Here is a 15699-nt window from a genome sequence, read left to right on the forward strand (position 1 = left end):
AAAGGAAAACAATTGTCATTTCAGTAAGTACCAAAACCAGATTACTTGCAAAGACAATAGTGAAGCTGATTCAGAAGGAAAAAAGTATTCCTTCCTACAAAAAATAACATACAAAAGGTTTTACAAATATGTATTGTGATTGAAGTATTTAAATCTGTGCACTTGATAACACTGCTTAAAGTAGATTGAGCATTTGCTAAAATACCTTGCATTAGGACCTGCACAGACCTAAAACATGAAGATCTGTCTGTTGGGAGAAGGGGAAGCAGGAAATCACAAAGGGGAAGAGGGAAGAAGGGGACTATTATCAGTCTCTTCCAGTCCTTAAGTCTCAAACACACACCAGAAACCTGCAATAAAATGCTGATCTTCTTGACATACCTCAGACTGTCTCACAAATTCACAGATTACAAAATTGGCAATGGTCTAATTGTAATCAAAAATATAGTTAAGAGCACAGATAAAGAATATCTAGTTACTTCCTGAGGACTGTCACAGCTGTTAAAAAGACCCCTAACCTTCTAAAAACAATCGTACTGCTGGGAGCTTTGTCCTTAGTCCCCACTCCAGAGCTGAGCTTTCTCAGCCTACAAGTTCATTACCCCATCAATTCTCCATGCTTTATCTTTAATATACTGTTGTATTTCAGTAGATGTCAGCTGATGGCCTGAGAGTTTTGTATGCCTTTGTAACATATATACATGTCACCTAAAGACAGAGATCAAAGTCTACATACACAAAAGCAGAAATATCCTATGGCAAGGGTGTTTGTTTTTAGAAACTATGTAAAACATGTTTTTTCTGCATCACCCTGATTTCCTTAGTGTTTTGAATTGTAAGAAGTTGGCTAAACAAAGAAAGAGGTGAAACATGTCAAAATACTAAAACAAGGGAACAAATGAAGAACAAAGGAAGCAAGCATACTGAAAGGAAGCACAGAAAACAAGAGACCTGTTTTTAGGAGCACAGAGATATGGATATGCCATATCACATTACAACTCATTTCTTTATGAAGGAAGGACATAATCACCTCAGTGACAATAAAACCCAAGACAACCTTCTCCCTACACCAAAGAAAGTGAATGTAAGATGTAAGAGCATTTAATAAATTGGAATCAAACCAGCAAAGGTTGTTGTCCATTTTGGAGCAAAACCTACGTAAAAAGATATTCAGAATGTTTCATTAGCATTTCAGTGAATTACTGGTACCCCACACATTTAGTTAACTCAAACTCTGCAAAAGAAGATTTGATAAAAAAATTGTGCCATTTCTATTGTGGTAGTAACTCGTAGGGTCTAACTGAACTAAACCAAACCTGTGAAGGCACACAGTACTCTGAAGCACTTAACTCAAAAGGAAGCAAGCCTACAACTGAGCAGCATTAACCTTTGTCACTTCGTGTTTTACTGAAGTTTCCAGTTTTCAACAGCTGCAGCTTCTAAAGTAACTATTTAGTAACAAATGTGATCTTAAATACATTAAAATTACAGCAAATGCAACATTATAAAAATAAGAAAAGCAGAGGTCTTGTCATGCAATACTTGAATGCTATATGCTGGCTGCCATTCCAAATGACTTCCAGCTGTTGTCAGTATTAAAGCAATTTTAAGATGAGTATGCTACGTATTAAAAGGTAACCAAACCCAACACTAATGCTTGCTTCTCCTTCCCTCACATCCTTCAAACTACAAATAGTCAATATCACATTCCCCTCTGTTACTAATGTTCCTAAACCAGCTATCTGATCTTTCAAATAAGAAAGGCAAAGCAATCAGAGTAAGGGGAAGAACGAGAATTGTGCTATTGAGTACTTCAGACTGATCAGAATTATTCAAAGAACATAGGGATTTCCTTACTAAAATAAATATGCTAACTAGGCAGTAAGCATCCCTGCATGGGAAAAACAACCTGCAGTTAAAAATCAAAGCATTGCAAGTCCCTTTATGCTACAGAACGTTCTTTTAGCAGTGTGGCTATTTGTTTTTATTTAACTTAATAGACAAAGTCAAACTTGTGCTGTGTTTATCAGCAATAACTTTTTTTTTTTTTAAAACAGCTATCAATAAGTACGGCAAGGTTTTCTGATCATGATGCTCAGTAGAAGGACAACTTTTTTTTGTTTCTATTTCTTTGAAATCTGCTAGTGTGCTTTCAAAAACTGTCTTTAAAATACAAAAAAGCAAATTCCTTTTTTTTTTTTTGTATTCTGAAAGTGTGAGAAAGCTACAGAAGGTATAATCAAACTAACATGGAAAAAAACATATCCGGGGATATGAATGAGATGAAAACTAAATCTCAAGTGACACCTGGTTACAACCAACATTAAGAAAACAAATATCCAAGTATCAGAGTATCAGTGAATAGATTAAATACGCAATAATTTTCAGTTGCTCAGGATAGGACGTCTTCCTTAGATATACATTTTTACAGTATCTTGTTATAATGACCTACCTCTGTGTGTCTTGAATGAAGAGCATTGTATTCTTTCTTGAGTTCTGCTTCCCTCTCTTCCAGTCTGCTAACTAGAAGACAAAAATTGAGAAAGGAATTAAATTCATAAACCTAAAAAACTTCTGATCTAGTTGCTTAATCCTGGACAAATCAGAGACAAGAATATTGTTGGCAATGAATAGCAAAGAGCAGAATAGAAAGTACATCAGTTCCTCCTTACACTCTCATCACTTGAGCTTCCTGAACACACCAACAGGAGCACAATGTTACAAACTGCAGTCCCCATAAGAAAGACAGCACTATTTTCCCTGGCTGATGCTAGTTCAATGACAGGATTTTTATGTTCAAGAACAGCTTGTATCAATCCAGATCTTTTCCACACATGAACATAAAAAACCCAAGAGGCAGAAACCACATCGTATAGGATGAGAGTTGCAAGCTCCAGCAGAAGTTCTACCTTGCTTTCCTAAAATATGACCAGACATCTCCAGAGGCATTTAACTGGCACAAATATAAACAAGGTATTTTGAAATAGCTTCAAGTTACGCATTGTGGTACAGAAATTAAGGCTTTTATGGTAGCATTCACTCATATTCCACTGAGGTAATAATAATGCAGTAATACAATAAATTCAGTGAGAGAAAATATTCGAATACTTGTGTAGGCATTCCAAATTAAAGATATGTCTAGCAGATTAAAGTAACATTTCAGAAACTACATAATATTAAAGAGGAGACGATCTGGAACAAACTGATTTTTTTTTCCCCCCTTCAGGAAAAAAGTGAAAGAACAACTTTTTTTCCCCCATTAAAACAGAAAACACTTCTTGCTGCCAGTCTTAAATGGGAAAGACATCTTTTTCTTTGGGTATTTTGTGACATGGTATTTATGGGATATAAGGATGAGTCTCAAATTCTGTAACTGCAGTTCCCTTATTCCATTTGCCATGAAGTAGCTTCCCATACTCCATTTGTTTAAATACTCCTGGGAAACTTAGAATTTATAGTTACTCACCTCCAGAGACTCATTGCCAACCACATTATCTGAAGATGAATGCTAGCATTTTCTTTGGTATTTGCACATTTTACCATTGCTGACTGGGTATTCTGAAAGTCAATTCTCATCTCTTTTTAGCTCCATACATCTGTATTTTGGCACAGTGCTTTATTGCAAGTAGGTTCCAATCAAAAAACCTTTGCCAGAGTTAAATGCTGGAACCAAAATACGCAATTGTCTGTTCAACCAAATCTGTATAAACACTCTTAGCTCCTAATCTAATCTCGCTCTTATAAGAACATTAAGTTTCTTGACACAACCTTTTGCACTCTACCTATAAATACCTCACCAAAAGTATCAAATCAAACTTTATTTACATTAATGCAAGATTGAATGCTTCCAATTCTGCACCATTATCAGACTGAACAAAAGCTCTTCGGGTCAAATAACAGGAAGCGATGTAAAAGCGTTTCCATCCTACCATATATTTTACAGCACAATACACACAGCAATACACAGTTTTGAGAGGCAATGCAGGACACAAAAATGATATCTAATGAATGGAAGAATTTAATTTATTATTTTTAGATAGACATTTTAAACCTCCTCATACAGTTAAAGGGAGCCCATGTAAGTGCCTACAGAAACAAGTGTCAAAATGTGTAATTGCAAAGCTTGACATAAAAATTTTACCTGGTATCTTAAAATGGCAGGCATAATAGTCAGAAAAAAACCTACGTTTTGCATGAAATGCCCATGGGAGGCATCCCAGCCATACCCGGGGAGAAGATGCAGGCCGGGCTGCAGCAGCTCTACCTCCCCACGGCCCCAGCAGCGCCTGCAGCTCCTCCTGGCAATGTCCATCTCCGGGCTCTACATTCAAGTCCCCGCTGCCTCTCTGCCCCCCCACAGACCTGGAAGCCTTTCAGCTGCACAAGACCTTGCTTTAGGACAGGCAAACGGCCTGGAAATGATGGAAATGCAAACTGCATTGCTAATTAGCTTCATGTTTTGTGAAACCTGCTCCCTTCCCTAGAAACGGTTTCCAAGTGCCCCGGCACAGGCCCAGGGGCCCTCCACAGCCCCACACCAACTAACACAAGCTCCACGTGGATCCCTGCTGCTTCCTGACAGCAACCAAGGCTGTGATTCAAGGCAACCACAGCAGGGTTTGGTGGAGACAATGGTGGGGCACCCCCAAACCGCTCGATACACTGGCATCTGGGCACCACAACCAACACTGAGTCCTGGAGATGAACTTGAGCTGGAAGATTCTGGGAGAATTACTTTATGCAACGTATTTAGTGGAAATTAATTAAAGTGGTGCTCTAGGTGCTACAAACATGCTTCTTTCTTCACAGCTGTCTGTAACCTTCCTTCATGAAGCCCACAAAAGCACCTCTCATAATTAGCTACACAGCAAACACTTTCACGAAGGTTGCGGTTCCATAATGAAGCACGCTATTTTCTCCTATCATCCAATTTTAATTAGTTCCTGAAATCAAGTAATAGAAAACAGTAGTACATAAATACAGTTACTGAATATTCAAAGAGGAGATCTTCATAAAAATGGTTACTCAAGATCAGGTTTAGTTATGCACGGAAGTTTAAAAATAATATGAACGCCCTAGAAAGTTGCATTTCTCATTCCCAGTTTTCTTCTGGGAGTTGTCTCCAGTTTCTTAATGCTCACATCACACTTCTACAGCTGGCAGTTTCAGCCACAAGCAGATGTACGCTAAGTTTATGTACCTCAGATACCATATTAACAGTCCTCAAAACAAGCTTTTCCAATACCAACAGGACAATAAACACTGGAAACCTATTTGACACAGAACATGTTTCCCCAAAGAGATGATCTAAACCAAACATCAGCCAACAGAGCACACTTCCCTTTTCCAGTTAAACACCATGGAAGAGATCAGATATTCCCTTGGGATCAGAGATCACCACACTCCTAAACACAGAGGGTACCTGCACCTGGTGAAGAACAGCCAGAAGACTTGAGGAAGACCATAAGGTTCTGGCCCCCAAACCTTAGAGGAACTAATAAAGTCACTATTAAATAAACACTCCTGTCAGCAGCAAGAGGAAGTTCACAGCAATGAAATAGGAGACAGAAGAAATGCCTTCCAATGGCACACAGAAGCACATTTAAACTGCATTGTTGTCAGCTCTGTTTTACTCCACCACACAAAAGAGTGGAAGTCTGGAACCGCCCTGATAACATCCACCCGAAGCAGGAACCGTGCCGGCACTGCCTAACACCACTGGGTCCGCAAAGAGCCTGCCAGCCAGGGATCCAAGCAAAGGTCACATTTTTGTTTAAAGTAACAACATTAAAAACACCTCTGACGTTTCCTAAGATGTTGAATTCCTAATGGGTAGCTGATGAAATCAGTTTGATGCTGCACATTGTCCGAATGCTTCAGGGAACAAAGTTAAAAACCCTTTAGCTGCCATCACTGCCATACGTATGAAGTTTCCCATGTGTTTTGCCATGCAAGAGCACAACCTTAGTGCAAAGTATCCACCGCCTCTGTCATAATGGCTTTATAAAGCCATTATATCCTTGTTACATCATGTGAGATACAGTGCAAGTTTATGATGGATACTACAGGGGCAAAATGTAATAAACACTGAAAGAGTGCCACCACTCATGGCTGCAAGTCTACCTTTCAAAAATGGAAACGTCTTCATATTACGTCACTGTGGGCTTTGTTGACATTCTACAACAAAAAAGACTCAGCTTTAAAAGGAAGAGCACAAAATGCAGGTTCCCTACTATTTTTAGGCCAATGTGAAAGCATCCTACTGGCACACCATCACAAATTCACGCTCAAGGTCTGTCTGCAACCTTCTCCAGCACTATCAATATCCTAACACATTCAATGACCTGAAGCACCAGTCTTAACTGAAGTCCTCTCAAATCAAACCAATTGAACCTAAAAAAAGGAGGTTACACATTAAACTAGACAAGCCTCTGGAGTTTCTACCACTTGACAGCATTACAAAGAATTAGGCAGCACAGCTGCCTACCCTGCCTGTTCAAAAATCAGAGCTTACCTCCCAAGTCTGATGGCTTTTACCAAGTTTGGAACACCCTCCATCTGTATGTTGTCCTCTGCCTCAAACTGCTGATAAGCCTGAGGGGGAGAAAGAGAAACAGACCTGCTAGAACACCAAATCCAACCTGTGTGGCACCTTCAAGAGGAATGGCAAGTTCCTGCTACACAAACCAGGACACAGATCCAGCTCACCGACAAGCCCTTCCTGGCACTGAAGCCATCTGAAAGCTCTCCTTGAACAGTTCTCATCCAGATCTGTTCTTAAATGCAAGTCCCATAGCAAAGTTAACTTACAGACCAAGCACAACCGATTCTATGAGCCAGCAGGACCTCATGATCTAGTAAGTTGCTAAAGGACAGACATCAGACATTGCCTGAAACCAGCACTGAAGCTGTCAAGCAATTATTTAACCCAAAAGTGATAAGACCAGGAAATAATCAACACAGAAAACAAATTTTTAATACAAGTGGCAAATTCAATTCCTTGTCAACCAGCATCTTCGAGTAGCTCTTACTGCTGTGAACTGCAGATCTACTTTGCAGTTCAAAAATAGGGCACTAAATCAGGTAACTTCATTGTCAAGATAATGCTCTACTGATTGCAAATAACACACAAAGCTCCAAGGTCTTGTTGCTGCCATCTCTGGACTGTTCAAGTACCCACTGTATCAAACAAACCTCCAAATCATAGAAATTTATCATCAAAAGCTTGACATAACTTCAAAAACGCTCCTTCAACTTTCTGCTACCACCATTTCATTATATTAATGCAGACAGCTGCACTGCCAGGCTCCCTCACAGAGACTGAAATTCAAATGAACAAGGATATGTACAAGCCAACTTCTATAAAAATCAAATCAAAAATTGGATCTATTACTAACTTCTCCCTTGTTCTCTGGCCAAAATAGTGTTTCACTGAGGAAAGTTTTGAGTGTTTGTTTTGAAAAGTAATATATTTGCTTATACATTTGGCTACTGAAGCAAGTCACTTTTTCCAAAAAAAATCCAGAGTCAACATAAATGCAGAAGACAGCAGACTGGACTCGTGTTTAAAGCCAGATAACCCAAACAACTTGGGAACGTAGGAGTCTTAGAGAAAAAAAAAAAAAAAAAAAGAAAAAAAAAAAGCTTTTAAAGCTTTTCTCCATTGTTAGAGAAAAAAAACAGTTATAACAAAATTCAGCACCCAAACCACTGGCATGCCACTCAATTTAAAAAATAGATTTCCACAAGCAGTTAATTACATGTCAGCAGATTTCAACCTACTCTGACCACTTTTGCTCAGGTATATTAATAGATTAGTTCACAGCAGACCAATCACTGCTCTCATTTTCTACTCCATTTTGGTTTAGCCTCCAGCCTTGTAGCGTGACTTAGTGCAACCTCCCAAGCTAACTGTAGCCTCTGCTCCATCTAGTGGACGACTGATTCCCACAAGGCAGAAACACCAGGTACCACTATAGTTTCTCAACATAAGGCAGCCCACAGATGCCCATAAAAATTAAGCATTGGAAAACTATTTTAAGAAGGTAAAAAGGAACCATAACTGAAGCTGTAATAGCACTGTTGTTGGTCTTCACCTTTTTCACAGCATAAAGAACTAACAGAGGGGGTATAGATGATAATTCCACACTCGCATTCAAGCGGAAAGGTACCAGACACCTTCAGGTCTGAACGCCCCACGGCAGGAGCTGGTTTGTTTCCTAACAGCAGTGCCTTGTCACAGATGCTCTGGCTGAAGTGCAGAGCTGGGAAATAAACATCCCCTTGGTGCAAGAGCAGCCGGAGGTACCCAGGGAGCTCCTGAAACGCCGCCAGGCTCGTCACCTCTCCAAGCAACTGAGAAAGGCTTTAGTCAAAAACAAGTGTTTGTTTCTGGCACACTTTGATGCTCACACTCCTCCTCACAGAACAGTTCTTCAAGTTTAGTAAACGATACCCACAGCACAGTGTAGAAGGAGGGGGAGTATCTGTGCCTTGTCAACAAGCCAATGTAGATGAGCAACGCTGAGGAGAACCCAGCAAACTAAGGTCCAAATTCATTAATCAAGAAATACAAGAACTTGATATGCTCTATTCCTTTTCTGCTGGAAAAGAGCCTGCTTTCAGTCTTCACAAAATACATGGGAATAAAGACCTCCCCTGAACAAGCCTTAGCTTCTCAGCTTGAGGATCTACCAAAAAGGTCTCTTGAACTCCTTAGAAAAACCACTCCTGTTGAGCCGTACCTAGAAATAGCATTACCAACAGCTGTATTTCACACCAGTTGCTGACATTATCACGTGTGCAGATACTCAAGTCACGAGTCACGTCTCAAACCAATGTTAGGTTTCACAGGTGAAAGTTCATATTAAAGTTTCATTGTTAACTACACACGTCTACATCCAATTGCTTCTGCAGTAAGGTGTCAGCAGATCTCTGGCGCTGGGTGCCTTCAGATTGTAGATCAAGATGTCCATCTCTGTGTACGCTGTAATAATGCTGGTATCTGGCAAGTTCAGATGAAAATGAATAGCAAACATCTGCAGAAGATTCACAACAGTAACCAGTCCTGCAATCTCTTGAAGTCAGTAAAAGCAACAGCTCTGTTTAGCATAGGAGGAAAACAAATCTGCATGTTTACATCAGCTGCCAAAACATTTGCCTCATATCCCAAATAAAACCTACTGCCAGCAGTATCAATTGCTGAGTTATGTCACCTGATGTGGGAAATAGTCAACCCAACAGTTGTGGCACAATGTCCCCAGCTCTGAAGACAGAGGTTTAATTTTATATGTAGTTTTTTCCAAATAAAATCTAACAAGCATACTTAGGAAGTTTATGTTTGATAAACTTATGAGGTATGGAAACATATCTGTGCTTCAGTTGTCCTGTCAAATGTGGCAAGGTACCTTGGTTATATTTAAGCACTAGGCAGATCCAGAAAAGAAACCAAATCTCTCAACTCCCAGAGCCTACCATCACTATCAGAAAGCACTTGATCCATCCAGATGACTTTTTTTTCCCCCAATTTCTCTTGGGATTAAACCCGACTATCCTTGTGAATAAGTTAACCTGAAAAATGATTCCTCCAGAAAGCACATCCCAAAGCTGTTCACTTACGCAATAAGCCACAAGATATACTATAGTTGCCTTTCACAAAACAAACAAACCAAGCCACCTGATATTCCCAAAGAGTGATGCAAGGAGGGAAAAGAATAAACTTCTCTAGCTCCCACAGAATTCACTGGGGCACCAGGGGAGCACCGCAAGGCTCACACCCCATTTAGTAACCAGACCAAGCAACACCCACAGCAACACAGCATGTGCAATTGTGGAGCTCAGCTGGACAAGCAAGGTATGCATTTGTACTACAAGTTTTTAAACAGCTCTGTGAGCCTGATTTTCCAGATTCAAGATTGAAATTTGAAACTTCTTAAGGCTGCAAGCTAGTTACAAGCAGAGCTAGTGGCATTGCTACAATCAAGACTTAAAATAATGTGAAACTGTTAGGCAGTTATCTAAAGCTCTTGATAAAGATGTTCAGGGTTATCAAAGACTGGTGTCAGCCTCAGACACTTGTCTGAAGTGTGAGGGATGGGAAGGGGAAGAGAAGAATTGAAGTGTTAAAGCTTCTAATTTGAAACAAGAAACACCAGCACATCCATGCCTGGCACACCCCTGCAATGTTCACAGGTGCCCTCTGCTGTCAAGAAAAAAATCCAGAAGTCTACTCGAGCAATAAAGCCAAAGAGACATCTGCTCTCCAAGTAAAAATTTTTCTTAAGACTGACAGCAAGAGCTTCTGAAACTGCCCGTACTGACATCATCCCAAGACAAGTATCATGAAGATAGATCCTGGAGACTTAATTTGCTTTTACTTCCACTAGCCACAGGGCCAGACTTCCCTGTGCTCCCTGCACAGGTAACAATGACAGCCAAGGCTGCCAGTGCAGGGCTGGAGAGGGGCAGACAATGCAAAGTCACAGAGAAAAGTAGCAGTGCAAAATGAGACGAGTAAATGGATGACAGGCCAAAGAGCCATGCCACAGCAGCACATTCCTGCACTCAAATAGAAGTCACAAATCCTTACACCTTTGCTCTACTTCAAGCAGTTGTAAAGCTTACCAAAATATCCCAGGATGCAACTTGCCACTTCTATTTTCTGGCAGCAAACTTGACTTCGACAACCACCACAACCCACCAAAACCAAGGATCAGGTGCTTTATATTGTGCAAGTGATAGCCAGACGTGCATCTGCCCCTGCCACACAGGCTTTCACCATCTACAGCAGCTCAGTGCACTCTCAGCGGTGCCACCAGGCCAAGCTGTCCCCCTCTGCCCCTTCCCCATTCCTCCGGGAAATGTTTTGTCATGGTAGGTCACTGGTCTAGGCTGCAGCTGACAGCAAACGTTTAAATCAGTAACGTGGTGGGTGGGAAGTGAACCACAATAATGTAGAAACTAGTTGACAAAAACTAAGCTTCCTTTTCCACTTCTTTAATTTCAAATGGCAGACTTATTCCAGCCCAGCTGGTTACATATGTGGCTATGAACGTAATCCCACATGATACTTCAGTTGAAAGAAATATTTTTTTTAGTGGGAAGATCACTGTGATTAAGTGTTTTCAAAGCAGTTCATTTTATTTGTAAAGCATTTCAATCTCTGTGAGGAGCAACATGTGAACTCTTTAGCAGAAGGGAGTGCTATTTATCCTGCTCAAGGTTTGGATACCATCTAGCAGATGAAACCACCTTCAGAGATGCAGCCCCATGTCTTAATTGGGTTTTATTCTAAAAATCAGTCAATTATGAAAATGCCAATAAGCTCTATTGTGAGATTTTACCAACTTGAACTTCAGTGTTATCTGTAACTTACATGTAAGTAAAAGCCTAGATTTTGAGTCAAAATCTTATTGACTTATGTTACTGACAAAAAAAAATACTTATTTTGAGTCAAAACAAACCCATGACTCATTCTTGCTGTCATTCTTCACCAGGAGGCACAAAGTAAGTCACCCAACATCTGAACTCTTGTATCTGTATTGTATTTTGACAGCAAGAATTAAAATATACAAAGCATAAACCCCTGGGTCTCCATTTAGTTCACAAGACTGGCATTTCCATCTTTGACCAAACCCACACCACTGTTCTCAGATGAAAAACAAAACAGACCTCCCACATACTTTGAGGCAGTTCAACAGCAGCCAAACACCAGCACGGCCACTTGGTGAATTTCTGCAATCTAATATGCACAAAAGTGCTTAAACATAAACCCTAGGTTTGTGCCTGTGGCAAAACTGTAGTGTCTCACAAAGTTGTTTGCCAGGCTCAAGAGTGCTTTGATTCTGAGATTGGAAAGTGGATCCCTAAGAAAACGGGATGTAAAAATGGTTAGTCTAGTATCTATCACATTCCACTGATACTAAGTAATCTAGTATATCACATTCCACTGATACTAAGTACGAAGTAATACATGAAGCATTTTCCAATAAACTGATGTCGCTATCTCAGCCTCTGTACTCTGACCCAGAAGGGCCAAGCCAGGTTTCACTAGCTTACTCACCCTGTGCCAGGAACTGGCACGTCCCATTACAGGTGATAACAGCACCACTATTCAGAATGTCGGTGTGGTAACAGCTGGCAATACCACAGACTGATTTAAGTGCACAGACAGTACCAGACGTAGAGAAAAAGAAATATAACTTGATAGTTCATATCTGCATCCAGTGAATTCAAGTGACATATTTCTATTTTTGGTGTCATAGGACACATAAATTGCTTTGCCTATGGAATAGAAGAGATAATACTGCAAAGTTAGACTTCTTGAAGAATCTGTATACCTGCATCGTTTTCATACCCTAGAAATTTAGATCACTGAAAAATCAGTTCAGTTGCATAATATTCATTAGGTGTTCACAACTGTGCTTACGGCTCCTTTGATCTTACTCTGCATCAGCAGCATTTCAAGTATTTGTAACACTTTCATGTTGTCCTAGACAAGCTACCAAGCCACATCATAAGCCAAACCCAGTGTTCCATACAGCTCTGTTGTTTCTCAAAAGTTATGTTTCTACCCTTACTCATAACACTGAAAACCAAACTTCACAGAAGATTATTATATCTGAGGATGAAAAAAGAAAGCTCTAACTTCTTGCATTACAGACATGCAAGGTGGCTGACAAGAAACAGAGGAGGAAAGAACAGTGGAGAAGAGAGCTACTCGACAAGTGGCAGCTCGCTTTTAGAAGCTGATCTTATCCCAGCCTGATCAGGCTTGATAACACTCCGTCACTGCATTTGTGCATGAGCCAGCAATAAAAGCTGTATATTAACAGCCAGGCATACTCGTCTTAGGTGAACAGAAATGAGCTCAGAAGCACCTCTCATCAGTTTGACAAAAACATCAATTGACATTAATCAACATTTCTATACTGTGCCCAAAAATGTTAAATGAAAACACAAAGATCAGAACCTTCACTGAACACTTAACAGACTCGAAGCAAAAAAAAAAAAAAAAAAATGAATCCATGATTAGCAACAGAGCTTTCATTTTCACTTTCAGACTGGGGGTGGAAGAGATGGAATGAGAGAATATTTTTGTGGTTTAGAGGTTTTTTGTTATTTTTTCTTTACCCTTTCCTCAACTAGAGGTAGAAAAACCCACAATGAAGTTTTGATCAACCACTGAATCCACCTGGATAAGAACCAGTCCAACAAAGAGCTACATTACATTCATTTTGTAACTTTCCATATTTCAAACAAACTAAACATTGCTGTGTTTCTCCAAAACTTACACAAATTTTGGTAAATTACACAGAACATCTCAAAGTAGTACACTTCCTCAACTCATTTTCTGTAAATACTAAATGACTTAAAAATAATTCAGCAAAGTTTTATAAATGCTCACTAGAATCAGAAGCAGAGGTATTCTTATCCAGTAACACTTCTAAACCCAAAGACTACATTTATTTTTAGCACAGGCAACAGTTTAATAAGATGCAAATTTATTTGTGGGGAAGAAAGTTAGCTTATTCTCTTGTTACTGATTGCAAAACAAGTTCTAAAAGCTCTTGAAAAAGTTGCTAAAGAAGAAGATAGCACGATTTAAAAGGAAAACAAATACGATAGAAGAAGAATCACATTATAAACCATATGCATGTATCTAATTTTTTTTTTTTGCCTTAATTGTAAGGAAAACAAACTTGCACAGGAATTAAAAGTTATTTGTCAAAATGCACAAATCAGTATAGATATTCAGCACGTATGTTACCATTCTACAGAACAAAATTCTAATACACTATTATCACATTAAACACAGTGCAATATATATTTTACTTACTTTGATCAGCATAGTTTTTTGCTTTTAGTTCAAGCTGTCGAGTTTGTGATTCTAATGCTTCCACTCTGGTCTGCAAGTCCTTTTTCTCTTGTTCTTGAGAATCTTCAAACTCAATGAATTTCTAGACAGGAAAATATAGTCAAATTAGACTTGAGTTCAAAAAACTTTAAAAGGCATGAGCAAATTTCATTTCTATTTCATCAAATTGAAGCAACAGATGCACGATCATTCCTAGATTTAAGTAGAAAGACTTTCACTTCAAGAAGCATGTAGGAAACAATACAGAGCTCTTCACAGCAAAGAAGGATACAACTGGGTTCCCAGAATAACACCTCTACAGCCCACATTCACTCTTGTGTCCACTGGTCAAGTATCCCATCCATCCAGCATGCTTCGCATAATCACCATCATCTAAGTACCGGCTTCTTCAGAGAATCCCGCTCAGTACTAACACAAACATGAATTATTTTATTCTATCCCAGCTTCACACACTGCCTGCCAACCCCACATAGGAATACAGAAGGCCTCAGTATCCTTTGATTTGACTGAACATCTATGAAGCACACCTTCACCAAGAAGCCATGAAATGAAAACACAGCCACTACAGTACACACCTCCCAACTGCCAGCCAAAAATATCACACATTTTCCATCCCCACCCAATTGCTTCTAGTGTCCAACAGATTATAAAACGTTGAGTCTTTATCAACAGCTTAATAACCATCTCCTCCAATCTGTCAACTGCTTAGCCAACCACTTACAGACACTGCAATAGTGCTGGTCACACCACCTTCTGCTACTGTGGTTTACCAAGGAGCAACACTCAACATTCTGGAGCTCACTAACAAGTACCAGCATTTATATTCTGTAACATACAAGTTAACAATTCATCACTATGGAAGTTTTAAAAGCTTTTTTTCCCCCCCTATTTATCTTAACCAAAACCTGAAGAAATTGAGCATGTCCTGGCAGCACAAAGACTACCTCGAACAGCTAAAGATGGATTAGGTCACACAGAGCTCCATTCAGCACTGCAAAAAGGCCAAAGCATGAGGAAAAGCTACTAAGACAGCTAATGACATGAGGAAAAGTGTATCAGAGGCCTTCACCAAGAAGAGCCCAGACAGCAACGGGGTTCAGAAGAAAGCTGCAGCTGGATACCACGTGGAAGCAAAGAAAAGGAGCCCAGATACTAGGGAAGAGCCAGCAAGTTAAAAAAAAAAAAAAAAAAAAGGATTATTAATTTCACCTTATCATCAGGATTAATGGAAAAAGGACAGTGCCCACTTCCCTCCTTTCCTTCAGTCCTCCCACTGAAGTGGGAAAATCGCCCACTTGATGGGACTGAGCGAAAGGAGGTGTCTAATGGGAAGGATTCCCTTGGAGCAGTCACAAGGTTACGAGCTATCTTCACACTGGGGATCAGTTTAACTGGTAACCTTTAACAACACCCAGAAGAAAAAGCAAAGTGCACAAGCAGAAGGAAAGGCACGTGAGCCTGTTACAAACCAGCTTTTCAAATAGTAATATTACAGGTGATTTGAATATAACCACGTCCTGTGTGTTTCTAGGAAAATTTAGTGGAAAAAATTATTCAGACGCTCACACACCAACTTTTAATAAGCTGGTAAGTTTTAACAAACATATGGACTACAGCTTCTTACCCTATGGAAGGGCTTCAGCTTAGCACAGTCATCAGAAAAGATTTTTATTAAAAATGACTTCAAATGTACAAATGCATCAAAATCTATGCAGAAGAACAAGAGTTCCTTTCAGGCAAGCTCTACATGGGTATCACAGGACTCCAAACGGCGTTCATATGACTGTGCCTGCAGCAAAAGTCATGAAACAATCGAGGAGCAG

General features: G+C 39.7%; 1 protein-coding gene across 5 annotated transcripts in view; it reads right to left on the bottom strand.

Moving 5' to 3' along the window:
* Nucleotides 1-15699, bottom strand: part of SPAG9 (sperm associated antigen 9) — a 62580-nt gene that overhangs the window by 41440 nt on the left and 5441 nt on the right. For all 5 annotated transcript variants that reach the window (XM_082775222.1, XM_082775218.1, XM_082775221.1 and 2 more), the window contains exons 2-3: nucleotides 13838-13958; nucleotides 2453-2523 (exon numbers count right to left, since the gene is read on the bottom strand). In XM_082775222.1, coding sequence (XP_082631348.1) covers nucleotides 2453-2523; nucleotides 13838-13958 — 192 coding nt within the window. The remainder of the gene's footprint in view (nucleotides 1-2452; nucleotides 2524-13837; nucleotides 13959-15699) is intronic.

The sequence above is a fragment of the Aythya marila genome (genome assembly GCF_965140915.1).
Source record: "Aythya marila genome assembly, chromosome: 18".
Lineage (NCBI taxonomy): Eukaryota > Metazoa > Chordata > Aves > Anseriformes > Anatidae > Aythya > Aythya marila.